This window comes from Danio rerio, chromosome 19 (assembly GCF_052040795.2).
Source record: "Danio rerio strain M-AB ecotype USA chromosome 19, GRCz13ab, whole genome shotgun sequence".
Lineage (NCBI taxonomy): Eukaryota > Metazoa > Chordata > Actinopteri > Cypriniformes > Danionidae > Danio > Danio rerio.
In genome coordinates this window covers 28,655,361-28,669,903 of record NC_141039.2, presented here as the reverse complement: position 1 = coordinate 28,669,903, position 14,543 = coordinate 28,655,361, and the positions used below count along the sequence as shown (strand labels likewise).

Below are 14,543 nucleotides of genomic sequence, written 5' to 3'. Positions count from 1 at the left end.
CCCTCCGCGGGCTTGGTGAGGACCCGCGGAGACAGAGAGAGCCCGAAGGGGAGGGCTTTGTATTGCCAAGCTCGACCTTCAAACGCAAACCGCAGAAACTGTCGGTGGCGAGGAAGAGTGGAGACATGGAAATACGCGTCCATCAGGTCTAATGCTGCAGACCAACCCAGAGGACGAACGCACCGGAGGATGCGCTTCTGCGTGAGCATTCTGAACGGCAGCTTGTGCAGGCAGCGGTTCAAAACGCGCAGATCTAGGATTGGCCGTGACCCACCGCTCTTTTTGGGCACGATGAAGCGTGGGCTGTAAAACCCGCTCTCCATCTCGGCTTGAGGGAGCGGTTCGATTACATCCTTCGCCAGGAGGACAGCAATCTCCTCTCGCAAGACAGGGGCGGACAGGGGGCTGACCCTGGTGAATACACACCCGTGACTTGGGGGGCCGTTTCGCGAACTGAATCGCATAGCCGAGTCTGATTGTGCGTATGAGCCACCGCGAAGAGCTGGCCCGCGCTAACCAGGCAGGCAGAGCTCTCGCTAATGGACTCATCGCTACAATCGCTGACGTACCAGCAGTGGGGCAGCGCGGAGTGGGTGTGCTGATCCGGGAAGCTCGCGGGTCCCACGGAAAAGCTGGAGGTGAGATATTTGCTCTCACTCCAAACCCGAGCTCCGGAGGGGAGGCTCGAGGGGTGGGAGAAAGGAGACCGTCCTCCCAGCGCTCGTGAGCCACTGGCGAAACGCACCGAATCTGCAAGCTAGAAAGCATAGCGTCCCAGACTGGCAGATTTCGGGCTGTCACATCTGGGGAAGTGAAAAGTGCCCTTTCATAATGTTTTCATGGCAGTAAAAAGTGCCGTTGGAAATGGGGCCCCGCCCTCCAGCGGGGAAAGAGCAAGTTCCCTCTTCTCCAGATGGCCTGTCCCAGGGGCGCTTCGCGGTCCGTTGCCGGACTTAGCGGCGTTCTGGGCAGGGGGGCTGCCTGCTTCCGAGGTGCCCGACGCGCTCGCTTTGCCGGAGGCGTGTGCGGGGGCGGAGCAGCTCTCGTAGGCGGGCGCCTTCGGCGAGGAGCAGGTATGAATGGCACGGCGGGCGGAGCGGGCTACGGACCGCCGATAAGACATCACCCACCAACTGCTCTCTCACCGCCTTGAATTCCTGGGTGAATTCACAGACAGTGTCGCCGAACCTGGCTGGGGATATGGGGAAGTCAAGAAAGCGGACTTTGTCGACTTTGCGCATATCAGCCAGGGGTGGCGCTCCTGGACCACTAATGTGGACATCGTCCTCCCCAACGCACACGCAGCGGACTCAGTAGTCCGAAGAGCTAAGTCGGCGGCGGTGCGAAGCTCGTAAGCCTGGGTTGGACCCACCCTCGTGCTGCTCGGCCAGCGCCTGCGCTTGGTAGCGCTGGTAGGTGGCTATCGCATGCAAGGCGGAAGCAGCCTGGCCCGCAGCTATGTAAGCTCTAGCTCCGAGGGAGGTAGACAACTTACAGGCTTTGGATGGGAGACGAGGCGGACCCCGCCAAGAAGAGGCGCCGCGCGGATTTACCGCCATCGCGCACTCAACCTGAGGAATCGCCACATACCCCCTGGCTGTTTCACCGTCAAGAGTGGTTAGGGTGGAGGAACACGCAGCACGAGCAGAAAAAAGTGCTTTACAAGACCGCGTGAGCCTACTGTGCACCTCCGGGAAGAAGGGAACGCCCCTCTAGTCGGTCCGGCCGCGGAGCTGGGGGATAAACCATCTCCAACCCACGGCCGAAGCAGCCCGGGAAAGCACGGCTAACATGTCCGTTTCAGGATCCGTAGTGACAGCGCTCACCAGCCCGAAGGGGGCGAGCGGGTCTGGATCATCATCGGACAATGAAAGCCCACCCTCCGATGCCGCGGTGGACATCTGGTCTCCGGTGTCATCGGGCGTAAGGGCTACCATCTGTTAGACGGATCGCTTCCCCCGCCCGAAGCTTGGATGGAGCGCTTAGAGGAGCGGGAGGTCCGCGGGCCCGTGGGCGACGGATTATCTCTCGCTGAAACCCTCAGATCTGCCCGAGTGCCCGCTGCAGAGCAGGGGACAACTGGGGTGGTTCGCCCTTTTGCAAAGGCTAACCGCGATCTTGCGCAACAGTCATGGCATCGCAATGACGACATGAACTGCCCGCGAGCAGCGCATTAACATGCTGGACCCCCAGACATGTAACACAGTGCCCGCGCCCATCATCCGAGGACAGGAAACCACCGCATCCAGAAACGCACAGTCGGAGCGCCGTCCTGATAAGGACGTGCTGCACGACTGTGTTGCTCTTTCTGTGAAGTTTGCAACTTTATACGCACCGCTCTGGAGGACCGGACCCAAAGAACGCCAGGCAAGGGAGAAACCCAGCTCGACCGTCTGCCACTGCGTGTACACACTCTGGACCGGGAGAATGCTCTCGTTCGCTCAGAATCGCTGGTCACAGCAGGAGGAACCCTCATCGACTCGATCAGAAAGTCTCTGAAGCGAAAAGGATAGCGTCTGCTGCGCCAGGTGAGCTTATATACTCAGTTGATTGCTTATGCCGCTCACCTGCGCAGGCTTGCGCTGCCAATTCATTCTTAATTGGCCCGTTCAATACTCTTTCAGACGAGTAGCTTCTGAACCGAACCTCCCAATGCGTGGATTTTACAATCAAATCCACTTATAGTGCTGAAGTTCCCCCCGAAGGGGAACTAGTATTATTAGCCCTCTCCCCGAGTCTAGTAGAGCATTTGTGTGCATGACGTCGCCACTCTGTTGCCTGGCTGCCAGATTCTCTGTAACTGACTAGGTGGAGAAGCGCTATTTATTTTTTTATTTACCTATTTTTTTTTAAAGTAAATATCTGAAAAAAGGAGCCCCAAATACACAACTATCTATGATGGATCCTCATCCATGTCACTGTTTATATTACACTTACAGTTAAAATCAGAACTATTTAACCCCCTTTGACATTTTTGTTCTTTTTTTTAAATATTTCCCAAATATTGTTTAACAGAGCAAGGAAATTTTCACAGTATGTCTGATAATATTTTTTCTTCTGGAGAAAGTCTTATTTGTTTTATTTCGGCTACAATAAAAGCAGTTTTTAATTTTTTAAAATCCAAGGTCAAAATTGTTAGCCCCTTTAAGCTATATATTTTTTTGATATTCTACAGAACAAACCATCGTTAATAACTTGCCTAATTACCCTAACCTGCATAATTAACTTAATCAACCTGGTTACATGTCACTTTAAATGTCACTTTAGGCTGTATAGAAGTGTCTTGAAAAAATATCTCGTCAAATATTATTTACAGTACTGTCATCATGGTAAAGATAAAATAAATCAGTTATTAGAGATGAGTTATTAAAACTATTATGTTTAGAAATGTGTTGAAAAATTTTCTCTCCGTTAAACAGAAATAAAAAAATAAATAAATAAATAAACAGGGGGGCTAATAATTCTGGGGGTTTAATAATTCTGACTTCAATTTTATGTCAAATAAAAGTTTCTGTTGTTAAAAGTAAATCCGCTTTGAAGATTGTCATATTGCAATTTTTTATCTTAATTTGTGCCTCTACTAAAATGCTGGACAGATAAATGTAAAATGGATCCACACTGTACAGTGAGTGTACAGTAAAACTAATTTAATGGAGGAAAAAGCTAGCTAATACTGTAAAGCACTATATGGAATTAACCAATATCAGTACTGAACCAAGTTTTTTTTTGTTATAATTAATATTATTATCGTTCAAAAATAAATAAATAAATAAAATTAAATCCCTGTCGGTGCATCCCTAATTAAAATTGACGGTAAAACAAAATGTGCTTTTCTAACTGTGGGTCCTTAGTTGGCCTTCTGAAAGGCATTTTCAGGTATTGAGATGCAGAGTTCCAGTAAATGAAGCTCTCACAACAATGATCAACTGCTGAATGGTATTTTTAGATCTGTTATTAACTTAAATTTAATGAAAGAACATTGTAGGGCATCATTAAAACAACATGAAACATGCCTAGATTTCATTATCACATTAATCATTAACTCTGTGTGCTTCATCCCACTTATACTTGCACATTTTTGCATCTATTAACTGACCATTCCAGTCCTCATTTCAAACAAAAGCAAAATTAGCAAATTACACTTAAAAAGCACACGCTTCTTTACATAATGTAGGCATTTCAATGTTTATTTAAAGTGCCAGGTTTAAAAGGTACTCTTCCAAATCACAGCTGCATCTAAAGTGTTTGAGGGTCAAAGTAGATGTTGTTTGCGGCAGCCAATCAAAATCATGAGAACTTAAAGTGATTCATTTCAAATCAACTCTTTTTTTTTTGGAGACAATAAATCCATTTTGTATGAATTTGTTGAAACTTGGAAGATGTTTACTTTTCCAAAATACAGTTGAAGTCAGAGTTATTAGCCCCCCTTTGTTTATTTTTTTCTTTTTTTAATATTTCCCAAATGATGTTTAACAGAGCAAGGAAATTTTCACAGTATGTCTGATAATATTTTTTTCTTCTGGAGAAAGTCTTGTTTGTTTTATTTCAGCTTAAAGCAGTTAATAATTTTTTTAAAACACCATTTTAAAGGACAAAATTATTAGCCACTTCAATAATCCACAGAGCAAACCATCGCTATACAAGAACTTGCCTAATTATCCTATCCTGCCTAGTTAACCTAAATAGCCTACTTAAGCCTTTAAATGTCACTTTAAGCTGTATAGAAATGTCTTGAAAAAATATCATGTCAAATATTATTTACTGTCATCATGGCAAAGATAAAATAAATCAGTTAATAGAAAAGAGTTATTAAAACTATTATGATTAGAAATCTTCTCTCTGTTAAACAGAAATTGGTGAAAAAATAAACAGGTGGTCTAACAAATCAAGGGGGCTAATAATTCTGTCTTCAATTGTAACACACTACTAAATAAAAGGCTATATTCCAAATACTATAAAATAATGCATTATACAAATATTAATATTATTTATGTATATTTATATCAAAATATATAGTTTAAAAACAAATCTCCACATTGGCCATTAACAGAAAAAGCAAATACAAGGACTAATATATAAATAAAAAAAATTATTCAAAATAATACAATACAATACAATACAATATTTATAGACAATAAAAATATTGAAACATAGATTATAAAAATAAACAAATACATCAAGATAAAACATGTACTTTAGACTTTAGTAAACATTTCATAATCTTAAATAGGCTGTTTCAGCTTTCTACATACTATTATGCAGCAACTATCAGAACCATTTTATTTATTTTATTAAATTTTATAATTTAGAAACATTTATTTTATAACTTATAAAACTATTTAAATTTTGACTGCTCATACATATTTCCTATTATTACATTTTGTAAAACACAATAAGCCTTTTTAACAGCATTATCCTGCTGGAGGTAGCCATCGGAAGATGAGTACACTGTGGTCATAAAGAAATAGACATGGTCAGCAACATCAGCGTTGACACAATGCTCAATTGGTACTAATGGGCCCAAAGAGGGCCAAGAAAATTTCATGTTATTCTGAGGGCAAACTCTGACCCTACCATCCAAATGTCACAGGAGAAATTGAGACTCATCAGACCAGGCAACGTCTTCTAATCTTTTATTGTCCAATTTTCGTGAGCCTGTGTGAACTGTAGCCTCAGTTTCCTGTTCTTAGCTGACAGGAGTGGCACCTGCTGCTGTAGCCCATCTGCCTCAAAGCTGGACATGTGCATTCAGATACTTTTTTGCATACCACGGTTGTAACGAGTGGTCATTTGAGTTAAGTTGCCTTTCTATCAGCTCGAATCAATCTGGCTATTCTCCTCTGACCTCTGGCATCAACAAGGCATTTGTGCCAACAGAACTGCCACTCACTGGATATTTTCTCTTTTTCAGACCATTCCCTGTAAACCCTAGATATGGTTATGCTTGAAAATCCCAGTAGAACAGCAGTTTCTGAAATATTCAGACCAGCCTGTCTGTCACCAACAACCATGCCATGTTCAAAGTCACTTAAATCACTTTTCTTCCCAATTTTGATGTTCAGTTTGAACTGCAGCAGACCGTCTTGACTATGTCTACTTGCCTAAATGCATTGAGTTGCTGCCATGTGATTGGCTGATTAGAAATTAATTATTAGAATAATTAATTAATATATCAATACTGCAGTTTAGATGTGCCCTAAAGATACAGTGCATAAGGGTAAAAATGAAATAAGGCTGGCTTCCTATGTATTCAGAAAACTATGTGGGAAGACAAATTTTGGCTGAGCATATAGTGGTTTTTGATACAGGTCTATAATTGCGTGAGTTATATAGGGCTGCACTTACTTGCCAGACAGGCAGGGTTGTCATTTTTGAAGCCACACTCAGGAATATCTGGAGGCGGCCTTCCCTTCAGCCAGTGCACCTTCATTCCTGGCTCCAAAATCATCTGCTTCTGACTGCCGTTATACACAGACACAATCTAGGATGCGTACAGTGGTGAGATTGTAGTCAGTAGAGTATTGTAAATGTGGAAAAGTATATGTAATCAGATGAAGGCCTTTGTACCTGATAATCTCCTGTCTTTGTATCGGTCATGTCCCATAGAGCAAAGTCAATCTCCCGATCACCATTCTCATCCAGTTGCACAAGTCCGGTAACACCTTTGAAGATGACAAAACAAACACTAGATCAGATTGGCAAAATATGCTGAAAAAAGCTGGTATGTTAGGCTGATGAGTTACTTTAGCAGGTATAATAACAAAATAGACATCTTTGTGCACAAAGTGTCAAAGAAACCAAGCATTAAAAAAAAAAAACGGCAGTAAATGAATTACACAATAGGTCATATTTTACAAACAAGGTCTAGCTAAAATCTTGTTCAAGAAGTTACATTAATGTTATGCTCAAAAATACTGAGCTTCAAAAAATATTAAGTTATTAGCTTCATTAAATACAACTGTTATAATGTTGATGAGCTGTGAACAAACCACTAAGAAATTACCATCATCAAAGAATTATAAAACATTTGCAGGTAATTTCATCATATATATAATCACTCATCATACAGCAGTTTAAATATCATCGATAGATAAACACAAAGCAAACACAGTCAGTCAGCAACAGATGTACAGCACCTGTCTTGGCCAAACCACACAAGGGGACGGAGGCTAAGCGATAATCACACCTCATTTATCCAGTAGATTTTCCCATCATTGGTGCAGTAAGCACTGAGCAAGCACACTATGCTTCTTGCCAGAAATGTGACTCTTTCCCGGCACTCAGCATTAATGCCCACAACCTGACTGTGCTTTTCTGATGCCTGGCAGCGAACCGAGCACACCTGACTTCTGCTAGCACATGCAGAGACATTCAATAGGCTGTGATTTAACAAACCATGGCTACTTTCTCTTGGCTTAAAATCCCCAGAGCCAAAAACAAATGGCTTTGAACTTTTATTGTTTTTTTAGAGGTATATTAAAAACATTTTCAGTCTTTGTTAAGTTTTAAACACCAGTTAGTAATGGTTTACATCTCAGCAGAAATTGGAGACATTCTCTACAGCAAGGCATTTGTTTGAAAGAGAAAGGTTCACTTTAGTTGATAAACCTTCGAAGCACACTTTCAAAATAGCATTGGAAAATGATGATTATTAAACTAGTGGGTGTGGCTCTGAGGCTCCGCCTTTTCACATGAATATTTTTCTGTCTTTTTTCCTGTTCAGTCTATGAAAGTCTGACTGCAATATTCATAGTCATACCCCTCCCCTCTTACCAATAGTTTGTGAGGGAATGATGGGCAAAAAGAAAGTCCTATCCCCTACTCAATATTCCTTTACAGTTGGAAGTACATTAACATACAGAATTAAAAGTCTCAGCAACTTCCAGTTAATGCTAACTTTAATACACCCCCTCCCCAGTGCACTGCATTGACTGTGTATGTAATTTACTAGTGCGAATACTAACAATTAACCTAACCCAAGATTCGGTGGAGGAAAAATCATGGTTTGGGGTTACATTCAGTATAGGGGCTTCCGAGAGATCTACAGAGGGGATGGCAACATCAACAGCCAGAGGTATCAAGACATTCTAACTGTCCATTACAATTCAAACCAAAAAAGAGGCCAAATTCTTCAGCAGGATAGCACTCCTCATACTTTAGCCTCCACATAAAAGTTCCTGAAAGCAAAGCAGTTCAAAGTGTCCCAGTCGCCAGATATGAAGATTATTGAGCATGTCTAAGGTAAGAGGAAGGAGGAGGCATTGAAGATGAATCCAAAGAATCTTGATGAACTCTGAGAGTCCTGCAAGAACGCTTTCTTTACCCTTTCAGATGACTTGTTAATAAGTTATTTGAGTCATTGCAGAGATAGATGAATGCAGTCTCTCAAGCTCATGGGAGTCATGCACAATATTAATTCTTTTTTCACTGCATCATGACTTTTTATTCTATAATGTACATTATTTCTGTTAAGTGACAAGACTTTTGTCTAAGCAAAGAACTTACTGTCCTAATTAAATAATTAAAAATCAAGGCATGATCATATTTTATTTTGGTAATGTAAGCATAATCTAGAGGCCTTTGCCTTTCATATTACCCACTTCGGATACCAAATGATCAACTAGAAGTCAAGTTATTATTTGTTATGAATACAACTTGGATGATAGACAACTTGGATGGTGACAAGACTTTTGTCAGGTAGTGTATGAATACAAAATTAATTGACTATTTTTAAAGTTACTAATAACAGATCTTAATAACGGATGTAATATTTTAAGATCTAATGCATAATCCATTTTGGCATATTTTGTGTGTGTTCATCTGGGAACAGCGTCACTTTATTATTATAAAGCGCGTCCAACAATTACGTAAACGTTAAGTGATTTGAGTGATTTGGAGGTTTACATAAAAGTGACGGTGCATGGCTTTAAAGGAATGTAATGCAGCCATATTCATAATCATTTCGTTCAATAGCCAAATTAAATAAACAACTGAACAAATTCTCTTATAGGCAACTCTTATCATTATTTAATCTTTCAGAGAGGGCCCTCGGGTGGTTCGGCTGTCATGATTTTTCAGCATTTGGAACTACTTTTTCCCTTAAAAGATGAAGTAATAAGAGTATATTGGGAGCTTCAGGTTTTGTCTGAAAACGTAGAAGCATGTGTGTGATCAAAACAAACTGGCCTCTGAATGTTTGATGTCTTGAATGTTTTGATCTTTGATGTGTTTGGCCCATCTGTTGGTCTACCACTTCTACCAAGCGCTTGTGATTATGGATACAGATCTGCTTTCCTGCACCCAAGACTCAGACCCTCTACGTCCCCACAGCACGTTGATTCAATAAAACCTCTAAATATAGCATTAGCCATGTAAAACATGCCGCCACGATGCCGGAGTGTTCTGTGTGGTTGAGCGTGTGTTGTTGTTTGGTTTCAATTAAAATGCAAGAATCAAGATGTACACCAGTAACTTAGAATTATATCTCTTTATGGTGACAACTGAAAATAATGCTTTATTGGGACAGTTTCTGATTATCTCCAACTGCAAGCTACTTTCCTCATGCATTACGTCAAGGTTTTGTTCAAAGTAGGAGCCCCTGCATATAATGAATCTGTTCCTGCTTAATTTAGATCCTGTTCCTGTCAGGTCATTAAAACAGAGAAGTCAGAGATGTGTTTCATAAGGATTATCATTAATAAAATAGCCCTTGACTATACAATTTGCTTTCACACATCTATGATTAATACCACAGAATTATTCACGTTTCTTCATTTTTTTATATTCTGTTTTTTTATAAACCCTTCTGAAAATGAAATGTGAATAATTGCAGAAATAAGATGAATTAAAGAATATACTTTATTATAAATTGTATGTTACATTTTAAGATATTTAATTGGAGTTAAATTATCTTATTATATAGTAAACGTGTATTAAATGCAATATATTTTGAGTCTCTAAAGTAGGGCTGTGTTATATGTCATTTCAGAATTGCTTCTACTGTCTATGAAATATGATTAAAAGGCACGGCTGAATGTAAAAACAAGCAATTAAGATAAACTTTCAAATGAGATTATCATCATTTACAGACATTTATTTGCAGAAAATGGCAAAAGGTCAATATTAAATATTCTAAATCTGCACACTTTAAATGTAGATAAAATAAAATAATTTTAAGGATTACCCCCCCACCCCCCATAAGAAAACACAACTTTCTCATAATAACAATCAACAAACAATCGATGTAATTAAACCAAATGTGGATTACTAAATCATTTTGGCTAAAGAACTGGTATACACAAATATAAACGTCTGAAAAGATAGCATATTTTGATATTTTGTATAAAAAATTCTCTAAATAACTATTTAACCCATTTAGCCATCATACATTTACAGTACAGAATAAAACAGTATGTTATACTCAAAACACACACAGGTATTAAAGATCAAATATTCTACATAAAATTTATGTTGACCTGTCAATGTACACTCACTTTATTAGGTACACCTGTCCAAATGCTTGTTAACGCAATTTTCTAATTAGCCATTCACATTGCTCAATCCATTTAGGCATGCAGACATAGTCAAGACGATCTGCTGCAGTTTAAACTGAGCATCAGAATGAGGTAGAAAGGTGATTGAAGTGAGATGGGCAGATGGGCTACAGCAGCAGACCACACCGGATGTCACTCCTGCTAAGAACAGGAAACTGAGGCTACAATTCACACAGGCTCACCAAAATTGGACAATAGAAGATTGGAAAAATGTTGCCTGATCTGATGAGTCTTGATTTCTGCTGTGAAGTTCAGATGGTAGGGTCAGAATTTGGCATCAACAAAATGAAAGCAAGGATTAATCTTGCCTTGTATCAACGGTTCAGACTGGTGGTGGTGGTAAACGATGTGGGGGATGTTTTCCTGATACACACATATATATATATATATATATATATATATATATATATATATATATATATATATATATATACACACACAATAAAACACTTTTGAGGATTTTTTAGCACATAAAATGCAAGTTGGTCAGAATAACAATGAACAGAAACAGATATCAAACTATTCTAGCTAAAGAAAAAGTATTCAACATGAATTTAGACTGTCTGGAAAAATAGCATATTTTGATATTTTGTATAAAAGTGTAACGAGGAGACTGACATGGCGGGATCCATTATGCAGTATTTATTATTCACAACTTCACTCAAACACACAATATGCACCGGAGTGCACACACACATCCACAGTAGTAGTAAGGGTATCAAGAATGGTGATGTACAGACACAGAGAGAGTTACCAGGCACGAGTGGGGGGGAATGAGCGAGAATCAGAGTCCGTGTATCAGGCTTGGGTTGAGGGCAGGCAGCGAGTATCAGAGTACGTATATCAGGCGTGGGTCGTGGGCAGGCAGAAGGCGAAGCAAAGTAAGAGACAGGCTGGAGTCGTACACAAGAGATCAGGCTGGGAATAACGCTCAGTAATGCTGGCCGGGGCTGAACAAGACTTCGCACTGACTGAGTGTTTGAGTGCGGCTTTTATGAGGTACATGGGTCGTTAACAAAATTCAGATCAGGTGTACGCGCAATCAGTGTAGATGGATGATGTAATGCTAAAAGTCCGGAGATGGTGGCCTCTGCTGGCCAGCGAGGGGAATGACCGGGACCGAGTCGGTGACAAAAATTTACTCTAAATAACGTTTTTTTTTTAAATAAATTTTACATTTAAAAGAAATGTCATTAATTATTTAGATATTATTTAGGTATGAGGTATTTAAGGTAAAATATGTTACATTGAAAATGTAAAAGGAATATTTTATGCTGACTTGTTAATGTATATTTTCCAATTTAAAACACCCACACACACACACACACACACACACACACACACACACACACACGCTTTTGTAAAAGCATGAGCACAAGTATAATAATGACAAAATGTTCCGTTCAATTTTTGGATGAACTATTACAGAGTCATGCTTAAAAATAACTGAATTTGTGGTGGAACTTGGCAGATTCACAACAGTCTGATTCTTGTTATAAGAGTCTTCAGAGAGCTGCTACTCCTGAAATCATTAACCCCATTTATCTTTCCCCTCCTAGACCTTTAAATTTCCCTGTTAAAATGGTGTGAATGGATTGAATGCAAAATGACTGCGTGTATCTTATCGAACGGCAAACTCTTTTATGCCATGAAGCTAAAACATATCAGTTCATTGAATATCACTTTCAGCATCAGCTTGAAAAGAATGACTTTTTACTGCTTCGGCTTGGTGATACTGATCAATACTGCACACCACAGGAAGTGAGAGAAAGAGACAGATTGCAATGGAGATGAGCAAGACATGTTAATGACTTGAGAGAGAAATAATAATGAAGCAAACACAATAAAAACAAAATCAGCCAAGACTGTGATTAGAAATCAATGCAGAATATGGACAGAAACACTTATAAAAACAGCTGTTATGAATGCACATCTATTTCAACGATAACAGTGATTTGGGCTCCCAAGGTCCCAGTGGAGAGCCAGGTTCAGTAGGCAGCATTGAGTTTCATGCCTGACACTGTTTCCATTTGAGCCACACTAATAGGGCGCCGATATAAAATGTGTGTGCGTATATGTGTGTGTGTGTGTGTGTGATGATAAGTGGGGTTACGTGCATGTGTGCATGTTCAGGGGTGTTTGTCTCTCCCATCGAGGACACAATTCCCTCCCTCCTCAATATCTAAGCTGTACCTGTTATTGCAGCGTCAAATTGAATGAATTAGGAAAGTGGTTACTGAAGCCTGCTACAGTGTGTACTCTTTAGTCAGGCTGATCTCAGAGGAAAACATTTTTATGAGGTTAAATCTATTTAATTAGACAGCGGCGCTAGTGTTCGTTTGACAGCCTCCCTCTTGCGCAAAGTGGCAACAAAAAAGAAACAACGCCGCCGTGACTGGCATTGCTTTCTTTCTTTAATTTAAGCTCTAATTAGGTTGGTATTTACAAATAACAGAAGTGATTGGAGAGGAAAATAAGATGCAGGTTTTGTTGTTCCTAACAACCAAGGAGCTTATGTTTTGATAAAAAAAGAGAGCTAAATGGGTTATTTGAAAATACACATTGAGATAGCATGTATATTCTGATTACAATGTAATGAAATACACATCAAAAACGACAGTGGCAAAACAAAAATAGAAATGTACTGTATAGTCATTAAAATGCATTTGTAAAAAACGTATGGTTCATTAAAGTCATAACATAATTATATTACGACAACATAATAATATATAATTATATTACAACAGACGGGACCCATAATACCCAACTTACAAATGCATAAGTAGTTATGTAAGTAAATCATTGTTCAGATAACAAGAACTGGCTCATATCCAAGTTGTTTTAATTAATTAACATTTTCAGTCAGTGAGGGGCAGAGTTCAAGAGGGAGACAGCTCTGGGGAAAAAGCTGTTCCTCAGTCTGCTGGTTTTTGTCCGGGGGAGCTTGAAGCGCCTGCCGGAAGGCAGGAGTGAAAACAGTCCTTGAGCTGGGTGAACGGTGTCCTTCAGAATACTGCGTGCTCGGCACAGACAGTATTTTCTCTGGATGTCCTCAATGGCTGGCAGTGTGGTCCTTGTGATGCATTGAGCCGTTTTCATCACCCGCTGCAGTGCCTTACGCTCAGCAACAGAGCAGCTTCTATACCAGACTGTGACGCAGTTGGTCAGGATGCTTTCTATTGTGCAGTGGTAGAAGTTCACCAAGACGGCTGATGAAAGCTGGTTCTTCTTAAGTTGCCTTAAGAAGAATCGGTGCTGGTGAGCCTTCTTGACCAGGCTGGAGGTGTTGGTGGTCCAGGAAAGGTCCTTTGAGATGTGGGTCCCCAGGAACTTGAAGGATGAGAAAGGGTCAACGGCCATCCCATTGATGTGGATGGGATCGTGCGAGCCTGTTCGTCCCTTCCTGAAGTCCACAATGAGCTCCTTGGTCTTGTTGGTTTTAAGGAGCAGATTAATGTCTGTGCACCAAGTGGCCAGATGCTGTATCTCCTCCCTGTAGACAGTCTCATAATTGTTGCTGATTAGACCAATCACAGTGGTGTTATCTGCAAATTTGATGATGGTGTTGGATCTGTTCACAGGCCTACAGTCGATGGTAAAAAGGGAGTAGAGGAAGGGGCTCAGCACACAGCCCTGTGGTACACCAGTGTTTAGTGTGACGGTAGTGGAGCAGATGTGGCCTGATCTAACATTCTGAGGTCTGTTAGTCAGAAAGTCCATAACCCAGTTGGAAACTTAATCCTTCATGGCATAGATTCAACAAGGCACTGGAAATGTTCCTCAGAGATTTTGGTCCATATTGACAGGATAGCATCACACAATTGCTGCAGATTTGTAAGCTTCACACCCATGATGTGAATCTCCCGTTCCAACACTTCCCAAAGGTGTTCTATTGGATTGAGCTCTGGTGACTGTGGAGGCCATTTAAGTACAGTGAACTCATTGTCATGTTCAAAAAACCAGTTTGAGATGATTCAAGTTTTATGACAT

The 14,543-nt window shown here is 40.5% G+C and overlaps 1 protein-coding gene across 6 annotated transcripts in view; it reads right to left on the bottom strand.

Annotated features, from left to right (window-relative positions):
* npr1a (natriuretic peptide receptor 1a) overlaps window positions 1–14,543 on the bottom strand; it is a 238,772-nt gene that overhangs the window by 60,825 nt on the left and 163,404 nt on the right. For all 6 annotated transcript variants that reach the window (XR_015516012.1, XM_087294615.1, XM_087294617.1 and 3 more), the window contains 2 exons: window positions 6,568–6,662; window positions 6,346–6,481 (listed from right to left, as the gene is read on the bottom strand). Coding sequence is in view for 5 of the 6 variants with exons in the window: in XM_087294615.1 (XP_087150741.1) it covers window positions 6,346–6,481; window positions 6,568–6,662 (231 nt within the window). In the remaining variant the exon portion in view is untranslated. The remainder of the gene's footprint in view (window positions 1–6,345; window positions 6,482–6,567; window positions 6,663–14,543) is intronic.